Genomic DNA, 16,022 nt, shown 5'->3' on the forward strand with positions numbered 1-16,022 from the left:
AGGGGTCATGAGTCCAAGTCAAGAAATAACATGAAATATTACATTTCACGTATGAAATGTCCAAAAACCACATATCTCTACATGTGGTTTTGTTTGGGTGTTTGTGAGCCTTTTTTTTTTTTTTTTTTTTGTAGTTTTGTTTTAGCACCTAGTTCTGAATATTAGGTCACAGTGGATGCCCGACTGATAAATGGATGGTGGACTGTGAAAAGACCAGGGACGACAATCATCCACAACTTTATGTAAATATATAAGAAAATTGTCAATAAAGAAGATTTTTTGTTCTCTAAGTGAAGTCATCATGTTAAATGCTGTTTTACCTGTGTTAAACCACATGTCTCTTTATTTTATGTAGAACTGTGTTGCAGATGTTACTTTAAAAGATGCTTTCACACGATATAAAAAAAATTCAGAATATAACATTTCTCTGTATCATTACACAACAGATTACATGTGAAATGCCTGAAAACCACATGAAAGTATGTCATGAACTCAGTGTCCTCTGGTAGAACACTGAGTCTTAATCCGTCCTCTTTTTAGACAACTGAAGTCCACATCATTTCTGTTTGCTCCACTATGCAGCCATTAACACAAAGTCATCTCTGTCACTTCAGTAGGATCGGCACCAGTTCAGAGCTGGGAAATCCAAGGGCCTGGAAGAAAGTCCTGGCTCCAGTCAACCCCAACCCACCCCCTGCTACTAAGGATGCAGGAGGAAACACCGTAAGGTCTGTCAGAGAAAGGGTAGAGGGGATAACAGCGGTAGCACAGACACTCAGAAAATCACAAGCTGAAGACACCCACGACACCCAAACTAGCAAGCACAGAGATGGACAGCCTCTTGATAGTCAAGGAGGGAAAGGTAATCACAGGGGAGCTTGACTCAGACCTCCAGTCTTTGAGACCCTACATCCAGCCATACCTGATCCTCACCTCACCATCAAGTGTTGTGGCAACTGTAGCTCCCACAGGTATGAAAGCAGACTTCATTAAACACTGAAACCCATTCATTCCCAAAGAGACGACAAGACAGGCATGGAGATTTGGAAAGGAAAAGACCAGGACTGATGGCAGCAAGCAGAGCGACGGGGAGGGGTGGAGCCTGATTGTTATGAAACACCCCTCCCTGGAGAAGGGCTAGGACATACCGCACAGTCAGATACTGGGGTGGCATCTGGAAACGGCTTGCAACGAGGTTTGGTGAGGAGGCTGCCCTGATGGAGAGATGACATGAGGTGGGACTAGGCAGACACACGGACACACACAGACAGATGGATGAAAAGGAAGACTGAAGAGATTCTACAGGAATCAACAAGAACATGGTTTTCTGTACCACAAAAACCCAATGAGACACACTTTACATAAACACACATTCAGAGAAGTTAACTGTAAAACACAATGCGTGTATATATTTACATCCTTTCATCTGTATTCATGAAGCTGTGGTGCCATCACCTCTGCATAGACATCACCTTGTTTCTCATTATTTACCTGTGCATTGACACTGCTGATTCCTTTTTGTGCTGCAGTGAACTAAAGATACAGCTACTGTTGATAATAACACGCTTTGCGTATGTGCAGGTAGTGGAAGTGGTTTTTATTTTGAAAGGTAGTGGAAAACTCCACACACCTCCGTAACCAGGGGAAAAACACAGAACAAATACACATGTCACCAGGTAATCTTTACCTGTGTAATCTATATGACCTCTGAGATTCTTACGTGGTCTTAGCAAACAATGCAGAGGATTTGATGAAACCCTAGAGGTGATTTTTTTTTTTTTTTTGGCAGATACATACAACAGAAATTGCTTGTGTCCAGGGACAAGATGGACCAGGATAAGTTATGTTAATGTAAGATGTTCTGTCCACTGTGGACTCCACAAGATGGAGTCTGTGCTAATAAAGATAATGTGTAAGTGCCCTACAGTTCCTGACCTTGCAGATGGATATCACCTGAGGCCTATCATAAAACCTGACTGTGCAGTGGGTCCATTTGCAAATGCTGAACTGAAACTAAACCTGAAAAATAAATTCTGTCTTTTGTGACTTATTCTAACAGAAACAACCAAACACCACACTGACAACACTTCCCAGGTCAGCTACTGAAATGTCTGACTCATCACTCTGTAATGTTTTATCATAAAATGAGATTTAGACATTTTCTAACACTTCTTGCCATGAACACTGTCTGAAACATTTCGTGTAGCCGTGCAATGTGGTCAGGGAGACTGGTTTTGCTCCGACTGTGGCTCAGATGTGATCAAAGTAGTAAACTAGTAAAAAAAGAAAGAAAATGATAGCCATGAAATCTCTGCTGAGTGGGCAGATACTGGAAATAGTGGAATCGTGATTAGACATGTTTACTATCTAGAAATTTATTAAAGAACTTCATAACTCTTCTGTACTAGTTCTACTACAATTACATACACTCTAACATGTACCATTATCCCGTAACAGAGCATCACAACACAACACAGTTTCTCAATCTCATAACAGAAGAAGTATGGTTGTTATTACTGCTGTTAATGAATGAGCATTATTGAATTGGTGAACTTCTCCATACTGTTTCACATGTCTGACAGAAGCCTTCATAGTGTGTCGACAGTGGGTCAGAAGGGCAAAGTAATGATGTCTATACAGCACTAGGGTCCAATTATCTGTGCGGTGGAGAGCGTCCTCTGCACCTGCATCACTGTGTGGCATGGCAGCTGCACTGCTGCTGAGAGGAAGGCTCTGCAGAGGGTGGTAAAGGCTGCACAGAGGACTGTGGGGAACAGCCTGCCCACCACCTCAGACCTCTACACAGCACGATGCAGAGGGAGGGCCCTCCGCATCATGAAGGACCCCACCCACCCCTCACATAGTCTCTTCCAACCCCTCCCCTCAGGCAGGCAGTTGAGAAGCATCCGGAGCAGGACCACCAGGCTGAGGAACAGCTTCTTCCCTGAAGCTGTAAGACTGCTGAACTCTAACCCTGCCCTGTAGACACCCCCCCACACACTGACAGCCTTGCACTACAACACTGTCCCACTAAGTGCAATACCTGGCCATTATAGGGCAACATGTTCCTATAGTGTAATACACAGACTCCTCCTTGCACTACCACTACCTCCTACTTGCACGAGTATTTATGCACATGCTAACTTCGGCCTCCTTACCTTACCTTATCTATTTTTATCTTATTTAATTGTTAGTTGTTAAATTTCACAATGTTTATAGATCTGCTCTGTTTATTGTATTTCTCTAATGTTTATATCTATATTTATTTCTTCTATTCTAATGCCCTTATATTTATATTTCTCTAATGTTGATGGCTTAAAACTGGGACCTGAGTACCAATTTCGTACCATAACATGCAAATGTCCTGGTATGACAATAAAGTTCCTTGATCCTTGATTATAGTGCAGCTAGAAATTCTTCACTCACATATATTTCTGTGTCCCTGAAAAGATTTATACATGATTTATACATAAGACAATCAAGTTAAAGGCACTGTTTATTTTGACTTCATGTTCTCAATTGCAAACTATAGGCATCCTGAGGTCACATGATGCTGCTGTGCATAAAGCCACCGACTCTTTTATGACAGTCAACCTCTGACATCACATTGTAGACACTTTTGACAACACTAGAGGGAAACTAACACTTTGACATCTTTCAAAACAACGGCACGACAGATACTGGATTTTTGGGGCCGATGCCTAAACCGGCTGATATTCTTTATTTATGTACCTACAGTGGAGTTCAAAAAGTCTTAAGATTCAGAAACATTTTAAAATACAAGAAGTTATGTCAGGTAAAATGTGGAAGGAATATTTAAGATTCTGCCGTTTCTAGGTCAGCAATCAAATTTAAGCGTATTTGGGGCACTGACCAACTTAATTCCTTTGTATAAAGGTCAGAGTTGTTTCTCTTCCATTGACGCCTGTGTTCAGATGACACTCTGGTGGGTCTGATCTACTCATCAAGTTACTCAACTTACAGCCTGTTACACCTGTTATAAATAAGGCTGTGACTCAAGTTTCTAGCAGGTCATTAGTAGTACAGTATCAGTAGTATCACAGTACAGTAGTACTGTGATAGTGGAAAAAATGACATCAGAACTAAGTGAAAGTGTCGGGAGTCAAATTGTTCTTCTAAGCAAAGATGAGGCTCTGTCAGCTTCAAATCATGGCTGGACTAAAGGTTTCTAAGGGGGCAGAGCATGGAGGTCTAAGAGGCTTTGCAGGAACCGGATCAGTTGTATACAAAGCTCAATCAAGCAGAACAAAGGCCATAAGAAGAGAGACAGAAAAACAACTTCATCACAGATTCACACAGTTCATACTGCAGCAGGCTGCGGTATGTGCCAAACACACCTCAAACCTTTGAAAGAACTATTTGAAGACAAGGAGTCCTGACTGTCATGGACTTTCCTCCACAGTCACCTGACCTCAACCCCACTGAACATTTATAGGGCACCTGAAGACACACCACAGGAAGCTCCTTGGAACACTGTCAAATCGTGCTCGGACAAAACATGGGTCTTCAGGTTTTCACAAACTTGTGGAGTCCTGTCATTAAAGCTCAAGGGAGACAGACCAAAGATGAAGGCGATACTCTGAGATTCAGGTACATGTTAAGTTTTAAGGCCTATACACCAGAAACTAGCACAGTAAAGCTATTGTCCACACTACTCACAGGGCTAATAAGGGAACTATTACCGACATTTGTATACTACAGTGGTTCTCAAACTTTTTTTTTGGCATGCCCCAAGTTTATTCCAGTGACATATATTGTCAGTAGTGAGACTGTGATGGCGGGGTTGGGTATGAGATCATGTTTCAGTTTTTCTTCAGTAGACAGTGTCTCCAATGAAAACTGCAGACCCTGACAATGGACGTGGACGGTCCAGAGTAGCAGAGGCACTGTTTCTGGGAAGAGATGCCTCTCGAGAATGATCTAAATATCATATTTCAATGCTGTTCCAACTAAAATCCAAATTCCACAGTTATCTCAAATTAACTCAAGTATCTAAATGGTCAGATTCTTCAATGGAGAATTGTTATATTATTTATCTATTTAATGGTAATCTGGGTGAAGTGAACCTTTAAATGAATGTGAACGGAAAAGAAGTTCACCTCTGTGAAGCACCTTTAGGTCCTAAATGGAAGTAATACAACACCTTAGATATACAGGCCTATGCCCAAAGACTGGCACTAAGCTGCACTTTATGACTTACTTACTTACTTTACTTTACTTACTCTGTGTTTATATTTTCATAAGTGATGTAATTTTTTTTTAAGTATTTGTGTTATTTATGTGTGCCTTAAAGCTGGGAGTCTTGACTCTTGAAGTACACTGCCTGCTTTTTCTTTCCTCCATTGAATTTATGGTTCATGACACAGTGATTCTCTGAGACAACTACAGTATCTACAGTAACTTTAAGGATCAGTACAACAAAGTGTTTTCATTATTAGGCCAACTGTTGCCATCTGTTGCCTAATAATGTTGTAATTTTACAACTGAAATATTGTTGCACATAAGCTGCTGAAAAATTCCTGTAATATTCCAAAAAAAAAAAATCCTGTGATTCTCCAGAGGAAACAATACCTTGACCTTTACTGACATTTACAGAGATACAGAGACAGTTCTGCTGCTGCTGGACTCATCCTGATCCTGAGCTCAGCTGCTTTGTTCCCAGTGATTTCACTGTATAGACTGTGAATCTTTGTGTATCAGCTCAGCTGTTTTTACTGTGCACAAGAACACATTCAGGTCAATAAGGCTGCAGTAAGATCACAGTGCTACATCAGAGGAGTTAAATAAGTAATGAAGTTACACCTGCTGTGACATGCACACCTCCCCTCTCTCCATTCAGAGACACACACATGGATCCTGATGCTGTGTGAAGGCTGCAGCTATGTAATAAAAGAAAAGGAGTCTGTGATGCTGAAGGAGATGGAGCTGTGTCCTGACTGGGTGCCCAGTCCGGTTTAACGCCTTTATGGTGAAAAACATCTGCCAAATATAAAAGTTTATCCTGTCGTACGACTGTCAGTCATACAGAAGATGCCCAGGTAAGAGAAGTCTGGACCTCTCTTTCCCTGTGACAAAATACTGCCCCACTGTTATCAGACCCAGCATCTGAAACTGTAAGTTCATATAATATACTTTAAGTAAGGGAACAGCATGGGAACACTGAATAGAAATTGGGGGCATTTCTAAAATACAATTAACACCTATCTGACCCCCATTGAGCTACAAACACCCTAGTTTCCTGTACCTCACATATTTTTCACTTTACCCTCTCTCTGCGAATACACAGCATGAAACAGTACAGACTGGAGAATCCAATGAAGTCTGAAAAGTGACATAGTGTGAATAACACCCTGGATAGTGAAAGTACTGAAGCAAAGTTATTTTCCTTTCCGGATGAAGAATCACTCTCAGAGAGCAACAGGATTTCATCCTCACAGGTGGCTGGGCTTTGAAAGGGTCTGAACGCAAAAAGAAAAAAAAAAAACAACATCCAGTGGATAGAAAGCCAGGTCCAACAACCAGTTAAATATATATCTGGACACCAAGGAAACACTAAAATCATACAATTTTCACAATTCTTGGTCATGCAAGCTGCATCATTAACATGAAATCTTAAGTCTGTATGAATCATGAGTCCTTACCTCAGGAACAAAACACAGCTGAGTGATAGTGGAGGTCAGGGTGGACGGATGTGTCAATGACCACAATCGTTCCCTAACCTTAAATAAATGGATGGTGGATGTAAGCTGCACACCAACTGCCGATCAGGTTTGTTCAGACACATATTGGACTGTTACTCTGGATGTTACTCTATATGGATAGAATTTAAACAGAAACTTGATGATGTATAGCAGTGAAGTAACTGAGCAGAGATTCAGTTTTTCCTTTCTCATTCAAATCTCAGTCTCAGAACCAACACATTCATCTACAACAACTCAAACACAACCAAAGTAACTTATTAACAACAAATATCTAATTAGGTTATTTGACCCAGATGAACATGGAAGCCAGGGAACATGAGGTCAAGTGAAGCAAATATAGAATACAATGCTCTTGCAATGCTTCTAGTGGGAATAATCACTAATGATACAAAAGTCTAAAAATGTATGCAGTGAGGTCCATCATGTCAGGCTGTAATGGACTGTATTTTCCCCCTGAACCACAGGTTGAGGAGTTTTGGTTGGGAAGAGCATGTTCTTTCGCTCAGGATGCCCTGTGAACTAATTACTGCTCTATTGGCCTAATAAAATCTACTTAAGCCCACTGTTAAGTTTCTTAGTTAAACCACAATAGCCCTGGTTGCAGAGTTGACATATTAGGTAAGAAGAAGGGAAAACTTTGCCGTTTAATTCCATGGTTTAGGAGCGTGACAGTTTCCCAGTAAGTTACGGCAACAATGGACAGAGAGAGAGAGGACGAAAACTCAGTGCTGACATTATACTGTAGTTCTGTATTCCAACTATTTCACCTTTATTTAACCAGCTAAATCCCACTGAGAATAAATCCTTATTTATATTAAGACATGAGTAAATAATAATGAATACAATACTGAAAAACAATTATATACATTTGAATAAAAGTAGCTTTGAAACTAGGTGGTAATTCTTTCAATCCACTTTACGCAAAGGCAACACAGCAGCTTCTCAGGCTTTGGGAATTATACCTGGAAAAAGGCTGAGTTATAATCTGTGTTACATGATCTGTTATTATAGAAGCAGAAACCGTACCAAAACAAAAAAATGGTCTGAGGTGTCTTCTCAGGTAGTTGTCTTAGGGCCAGCAGCTTAATGGACAATTTTTAATTTTATATTTTAGAAAAAGTGTAGCAACAATAACAGACATTGTGATGAGATACAGACCTTTTTTATTATTTCATTTACTAATCTTATGCTTTGGTCACTGTAAGTTTTAAGCTACAAGTCAGAATTGAACTTCTGCCTTCCCTGTGTTTTCTCTGCAATAACAAAAATGGATATACGGAACAATGACTCTACAGTGATTTTGTAGAAGTGGAGGAAAATGACACAAAACGCTCCCAGAGTGAAACACTGAAAACCCGGCAAAGCAGTCACTTCAAATCTCTCCACCTCACATTCCTGGCCAACATGGCCTCAGTTCAGCTTTAATATGCAGAGGAGAGGAGTGAAAGAATGAAAGAGGGAGATACAGAGGAAGACAAGTCAATCAGCTGAACCTCGGGGACCTGAGAAACAAGCTCTGGAAGATATGTGTGCTATGGGCTGCTATCACACAACTTCAAAGTGTTCTTATCATCGACAAGAAGCGTTTAACAAACAGAGCTCTCCTGATAAAGAAACGTGTTCACTGTAGAATGCTAGGACTTGTTTACACAGATAAGATGCATCATATTTCACAAAAGGTTTTTTTTTTTTTTTTTTTGGACCAAAGAGAGACTTGACAGACCTGACTGTGAACCACTGACCTCATAACTGACAATCACTTCCTGAAAAAAGCATTTTGTGAACAACTTCATGTTTCTAACTTGGTAAAGAAATGAGTTTACGTCCAAGAATAAGGCTGTTAATGATCAATAAGCTTCTTATTGTCAATAGACCTCATGAAAAGACCCAAACGGACAATATATGTGTCCTCCTACTGAGTATTGTGTGTGTATCAGAGCCTGATCTTAGTCCTCTGTCCCATAGAGCTCTATTGTTTCCAAAAACTATTAAAAATACATCAGCAAGCCACACTTTTGCACTGGACGACATCTTCCTTCATCACTGTGAACACACACACTGTAGCTTATTTTGACTCAATCCCATACACACGCTGTCCTGCTGCCCCAAATACTCACTGGAGCACCATGGGATCTACTTTTGTGGCAGCACAATGACCGGAAGAAAGCAGTGCTACGGCTGTGTTCCCCTGACCTTGAAACTGACTTTGACAAGGGCAAACAAAACTCTTGCAGCAAATGTGTATTAAATTAGAGTTAGGCTGGGTGAAGGCGCAGCACTCTTAAAGAGTGCTCCGAGGGGCACGGGCACAAGGGGGTGTTCAAAACTCTAAAACGTACTTCTTTTAAGTTGTATAAAAAAAAAAAAAAAAAAGGTCTTCTAAGAGATGATGTAGATCAGTTATTTATGGATCAGTCTGAACTGATCTATAAATGAATCAGGTGAAGTTGTCCACGGCTGATTAATTGTTTCTCTTTCAGTTCATTAAACCATATGCAATCTGCTGTAAACAGCTGCCTTTGGCAGTGACTCTGCAACATGCAGACAACAATCGGTGCACCTGGTTACCTGTACACAGAGGCCTAATACCTAAAAACTCACAAACAATCATTATCTTTTGTGTCTTTATTGAATGCATTCATTAAATATTCACAGTGCTAGTGGAAAAGTAAGTGAACACCTGGATTTAATAAGTGGTTGAACGTCCTTTGGCAGCAGCAACTAACCTCAAGCTCCTCCGGCAGCTGTGGATCAGAGCTGCACAGCATTCAGGAGGAATTTTGGACCATTATTCCTACAGAACTGCTTCAGCTCAGACATGTTCTTCATGCCTGCTGTGACCAGCTGTCTGAGATAAAACCACATCATGGATTAAGGTCTGGTCCTGACTGGTCCTGACTGGACCACTCCAGAAGATGGATTTTCTTAGTTTGAAGTCGTTCTGTACTAGATTTACTTCCTTTTTGCTCCTGCTGCATCACCCAACTTCTGCTGAGCATCAGCTGGTGACTTCTAGGACTCCCTTTTTTTCACCTTTGTAATATCACAAAAATCAGGCACATTCTGTCTCAGAATGATGCAGAAAAACTAGTACATGCATTTGTTACTCCTAGGCTGGACTATTGCAGTTCCTTATTATCAGGCTGCACCAACAAGTCTCTAAAGACTCTCCAGCAGATTCAAAATGCTGCAGCACGAGTACTGACAGGAACCAGGATCACATTACTCCTGCACTGGCTCCATGTAAAATCCTTAATAGAATTTAAAATTCTGCTCCTCACCTACAAAGCCCTCAATGGTCAGGCATCATCCTATCTCAAGGAGCTCATGGTCTAGACCTGCTCTATATGAAAAGTGCCTTGAGATAACTTCTGTTATGATTTGGTTCTATATAAATAGAATTGAATTGGTGACAGTCACTCTGACATTATCCTATTAAACCATTTTCACATAAAAAACTCCAGACAAGGCCCAGAGAATCATGTCTGGACATTGTTCAGACCTGGCCTTTCACACCTATCACCTGCCTGGTTTAGGTGACTGAGTGATCTATTCAGTAAGATCGAGGACAATACAATGATTGCATGTTATTAGTTACTATAGATTGTGTTTGGTCATTATTGTAACTTTGATGAAGACCACATTCATACATGGATGCAGGTAATTCTAAAGACTTCCCTTACTTTGTCTTGATACTGTGTATGACAAATCTAGCTGGGCAAACTAGATCTGTGTAATTCTCTACCCCAACCACAGTACCCAGGTTCCTCGTTTAAATATGAATGAAGAAATCAGCTCATTGGAAAAGAAGCAACTTTAAAGCAGTCACCTAAGGACATGTAAAGACACTCAATATGATTTCCTGAAAAATGAGCTGTAGCAATCATGTGCCACTGTGACTGGTTCAGATATATGAGACCCGTGATGTGACTGACTGTGTGTTTATTAATCACCTCACACTCTGATCTGTATTCCACTTCAGCCAGCCCTTCTGCACCTACATGAACCAAACTAAGCAGGCAAGCTTGGAGACACCCACACAGTCCAAACCTACCGCTTTGCACTTCTCCTTGTGCGATTAACATAGAGACCTAAATATAAGGTAAATAAACTTTTTTTCCTCCTGTTTGAGTGAGAGACCAGCTGTTTTTTTTTTTTTTTTTTTTTTTTTTTAATTAAAGTGTATTTTTTAAACATTTATGACTTCAGTAGCAGCCAGTGGGTTTGGAGTATTGAGAGACAGACTAACACTGTTGGTACTGGTCTTTTCATGGGATTGGTTGACAGCAACAAAAAAAAAATGTCCAGCAGTTATCCTTTGATAACTGCAGTTTCTATGATCAAAATACTTCCACCATGGATGAACAGATAAAGTCAAGAGCACAGCCACACAAACCTCATCAAAAGAAAACAGAGAGACCAGGACATAACACACTACTAACTACTGTATACTGTTTGACTGACCATCTCTTTAAAGTTCAGTGTAAAAACACCACAGCAAAGACCCAAGCTACAGCACTGACCACTTAGCAGCAACATAAAAGCAATATTTTAGTGACACATACTTAAATTACTATTCTGAATAATTTCATAATGAACTGGGGAATGCAGAGAGAGGTTTTGTTGAACACTGAAAACTAATAAAGTACTATTCACATCAAATATTAACATGGCTAGGTTCTCTCAGGGCTGCACTGAGCTGTTGGAAAAGTCCTCTAATAAAAATGTACCTGAGCCACTAATGGTATAGAGCAGGGCTGCGCTTGGACCCCAGGTAAACACACATTACTGTCTGACATTTATTTTTTCAAAGTTATCCCGTATTGAAGAGTGCAGGTGTATTTTAGTACCGAACTGTAGCATTATGCTCTCTCCCATTCAACCCCTACAAAACCCAACAGAAATACGGGGCACAGCTTAGTGGTGTGTACCCACACAGCAGTGCCAAGCATTTACCTGGGAGTTGACTGTCTGGCCCATGGGAATGCGGGAACACTCCAGTGCATACTGCTTCACACAGAAGTAACACCCCTGTCAGAAGGAGAAGGCACATGGAGAACACATAGTTATCTAACTAAAGAAAATCATTAGTACCGTGTGGCTGTCCATGAGGAGGACAGCACATTGAACACAGGGTGTAAAGTTTATTTTACTGTCTCTGAGAGACAATGTGATATTTTAAGACCTTTTCGACAGCTTTTAATGGAAATTCAGACTAATTTAGCCACCGAGGTCCATCCATGCAAGGACAACAAAAAAATATGTCAAAAGCTAATAAAAAAAAAAAAGAAAAAGATTTGTGATGTTTGTCTGGAAATAATAAGGCCAGAAAAGCAGATGCATGGCAAAGCAAACCCATGTTACTGACACTTGTCTCAGTTTGTGCCACCAGCAAAATTACTTCTGCAGAAGCTTTGGCAAATTTGAAAAAATAACCTAAGTGACATCACTGAATTATCTCATTATCTCAGCTTGGGCTTGGAAATTACAAATTGTTAAAAGAGGAGAGACAGTGTAAAAACCTCAGCTTGAAAGTCATGGGTCTTTACCAGGCAGTGTCCAGTGTTTTTGTCACATGCTATGAACTAAAAGTCAGGCTGTCACAACCTCTGCTACTTCAATTTAGGTGTTTATGTGACAGCCATGCAGTGCCGCTCTGGGGATGGCAATGTGTCAGCCAGTCGGTCCACCCTTTTAGTGCAGAATGAAATATCTGTTGGATGGAACGTCATGAAATTTTTCATTCATGGTCCCCAGATAATTTAATTCCAACAACTTTGGTGATCCTCTGACTTTTCATCTAGCAACACCGTTAAGTCAAAATCTGACTTTGGTTTATAACCAAATACCTACCAAAGCTTGTACTACTACTACTACTTGTAGCTGTACTCAGTTGTGTTTGGTACTAATTAGCAAATGTTAGCATGCTAGCAGGCTAAACTAAAACACTTGTTCCGAGGGGCCAACAGATTTACACCACTGTGAGGTTAACGAGTATAGTGATGAGTGTCCTTCATGATCCTCATCTCACCTGAAAAGCCAGCTCCATCAGCACGATCCCACCTGGCAGTGCCCTCTGGAGGTGATATGCAGTGGTGCCAGATGCTGCAGTCTGAAAAGTTAATTTACCAAACAATCATACAATTTGTCTGTGTAATATATACATGTTGGAAAGCTTGAGGGCAGTATAAGTTACACTAATGGTTTTTTATGTTTTTATATTCTGCCCTTCACGCACACAGCATCAAGCATAGAGCACACAGTATTTTATTGGATTTTGAGGATAAAAACTATGTCAATATAACTGTTATTTAATATCTTTAGAGTGTAATTCAATCCATGACCAATGTTGTGAGTAGGGATGGCTATTGTTAGGATTAATAATAATATTGAATATCTAGATAAAATAAATATTACTCATAGCATCAGAACACTGAGTGAAACATTGTGGCTCCTAGAGTTTCCAAGAGTAGAATGGGAGGCAGAGTCTTCAGCTATCAGGCTCCTCTCCTGTGGAACCAGCCTCCAGTCTGGGTTCAGGGGGCAGACCCCCTCTGTCCATTTAAGATTAGGCTTAAAACTTTGCTCTTTGATAAAGCTTTTAGTTAGGGCTGGCTCAGGTCCAGGCTGCTGAGGGGGAACCCCTGTGACGGACTGAGCACTTCTTCTTCTGATCTTCTCTCTCTCCATGCATTTCTACCAGACTACAGCAGGTCATTAACTTTGTGTTGTCCCTCTCCTGTAGTTTGTGCTTTTCGTCCCTGTCCTCATTCTGCTGGTATTTCTGACTCTGGAGCTGCAGGATCCGGATCGGCCACTACTACTCAACACTCATCCTCCTCTGCCATCACTGCTGCTGTTATTATTAATAAAACTATTACATCTATATCACTAGTATGCTAATCACTAACATTGTAACAAGCAGTCTGACAATGGTTGAATACAACAGTATATACAGCTGGTCCTGGCCTCTCACTTCCCCTCTTCTCTCTCCCTCTCAACCCGACCGGTCGAGGCAGACGGCCGCCCACTCTGAGCCCACTTCTGTCCCTGTTTTCCGCTCTGATAATCTCACTCCATAATTTCTGGGCATCCAGAAATGGGCAACCCTGATTATGAGTTGTTGAAGTTACCTATGTGCCATAAAGGACAAAGAACTTTGAATCCAAGCCACCTCTCACTGATGTTAGTAGCTTTGAAAAGGTTACCACTGCCTGACTAAAAAAAAAGAAAAAAAAAAAGAAAACATACACCATGTTTCTTGACAGCCCTGCAGGGCGCGTTGAGTACTACAGTCCTTTTTCATCATGACAGCACCACCACACACATTCTATCAACAGTATGCTTTTTAGAAGCACAAATCCCATTTACTGGAAAAATGCACATACACAAAAAAGAGAACAGCAGTGTGCTATTTTCCAATGCATGAGGCCAAGTCTTCACCTGATCTCCACTGGCCAAAAGTGAACAAACTAATCTTTTCTACTGATATTTTTGAGTGTTCTAAACGAATTGAGTTTACTCTGGTATGCGTTGCTTCCAGAAAATAGCCATATACTCGCATTGCAGAGCCCGACTCTTGATTTCTCAAGCTTAATCAGCATTTACTGTACATGTAACTAAACTAGCTGCAAGACCAATAAATGAAATTCAGCCATAAATAGTGTTAAGAACTCATGTGTCCTGTCTTGGGTAACTGCTTGTTATCCGAAAGGACTTTGCGTTAAGACTTGCTGGAATCACTCCACTAAATTTAGTCCTGATGATTGTTTAGAATTTTGATTTAAACACTTTTATTGTCTGCATGTAATTTCTTATTTCTGTTTCTGTACTGTCTTTGGGGAACATAAGGATACATGAACTTAGTTTTAAAGAGACATTTGAAATTTCTTAGGAGTGACTGTTATAATAGCACAGCCAGGCTCAACCCCCAAGTATTTGTTTGGAGAATAAGATTTCTGCATCTCTGAGGTGAACACTCACCTTAGGGCTGTCCTCGCTCTTCTGCTTTACATAAGAAAACGACATCCTCCCCTCCGATGACATGGAGTTCAGCATGGCAGCGCGGGCCCTGGCGATGCTGTAAGAGATGAGGGGGTGGGGTGGGGTGCAGGACCGGTCAGTTAGGGTCTGGTCAAAACCAGAAAGGTCTGGGCCCAAGGGCTGATGGACCGCCAACAAGCACATAGCCAACCCGCAAGACACAATTCAGAGTGAGTCACATGTTGCGAGCCTAGAAAGTGACAGGCAGGCAGGACAGGCATATGCCCTGCATCTGCTCTGCTTACATCAGCCATGGGGCAGCAGAGCTGGGAGGTCAGAGATCAGATGAGGATCAAAACACATATGACGACTAATGGAGAAAGAGAGAAGACAAAGGATCTGGTAGAGAGGCAGAAATGGAGCAATACATTTTAAAGTTTCACACAAGAAAATAGAGCAGTCACATGAAGAAAAACACTTTGTAATGCTGTGGATCATATGCTGTAATACAACGTAAACAGGGGTCCAGTGCCAGCCATTTACTAAAGGAATGGTCAGGCAGTTCATATTTTCTAAAAGAAAACCTAGTGCTTGAAAACAGCAAAAAAAAAATGGATGAAAAGAGGGTGGTAGTTAGAAATGAGCTGAAGTCTGCTAGTCAGCCTTATTTACAGCCATTAGGATTTGATGTGCAGGATGTGACCTGCTTCATAGTTCACATGCATTCAGGCCTACGACTGGTCAAGCCTTAGAGAGCAATGAGGCAATGGTCACAAGCAGACAAAATATAAAAATAAAACCATTCTTGCAGACACAGACCTGCGAGCTGGAGACTGAGGCCGGACCTGGACCAGAATAAAGCCCATGCTCTGCAGGTACTGGACATACTGTTGGAGGAAGGTGCCAGAAATCTCGAGCAGCCAGGGTTCTTCCTTCAGTCGGCTGGGCAGCATGTCAGCTGAGTCAGTGCTGTAGCTTCGGTCCCGACCTGACGCCGTGGAGTCACTGGAGCGATGCCTTTTCTGGCACACGTATATCACAATTTCAGAAATGTTTACATAACAGTACATAACACTTAAACACATAAATAAGACTCTAGCCACTGTAAGCCACTAGCCACTAACAACCGTTTGACATTAAATACATTAGTGTCCTCTCTTTGCAAGTTGAAAGCATGTCCCCATGACCCAGGAAGCACTGTGTGGGGCAGCAGTGTATGTAAGGGTCTTTGACCCCGCTATGTTGGAGCTTTCCCCACAGAACAAGAAAGTCGCCTATTATCTTTGAGTATCCAGATCTCTTGGAGTGTCTTGGTAG

The 16,022-nt window shown here is 41.1% G+C and overlaps 1 protein-coding gene across 1 annotated transcript in view; it reads right to left on the reverse strand.

The window, feature by feature from the left end:
* szt2 (SZT2 subunit of KICSTOR complex) overlaps positions 1 to 16,022 on the reverse strand; it is an 89,340-nt gene that overhangs the window by 6,895 nt on the left and 66,423 nt on the right. The window contains exons 64-68 of the mRNA XM_041039684.1: positions 15,525 to 15,727; positions 14,706 to 14,802; positions 12,754 to 12,834; positions 11,679 to 11,753; positions 1,149 to 1,214 (exon numbers count right to left, since the gene is read on the reverse strand). Coding sequence (XP_040895618.1) covers positions 1,149 to 1,214; positions 11,679 to 11,753; positions 12,754 to 12,834; positions 14,706 to 14,802; positions 15,525 to 15,727 — 522 coding nt within the window. The remainder of the gene's footprint in view (positions 1 to 1,148; positions 1,215 to 11,678; positions 11,754 to 12,753; positions 12,835 to 14,705; positions 14,803 to 15,524; positions 15,728 to 16,022) is intronic.

This window comes from Toxotes jaculatrix, chromosome 6 (assembly GCF_017976425.1).
Source record: "Toxotes jaculatrix isolate fToxJac2 chromosome 6, fToxJac2.pri, whole genome shotgun sequence".
NCBI lineage: Eukaryota > Metazoa > Chordata > Actinopteri > Toxotidae > Toxotes > Toxotes jaculatrix.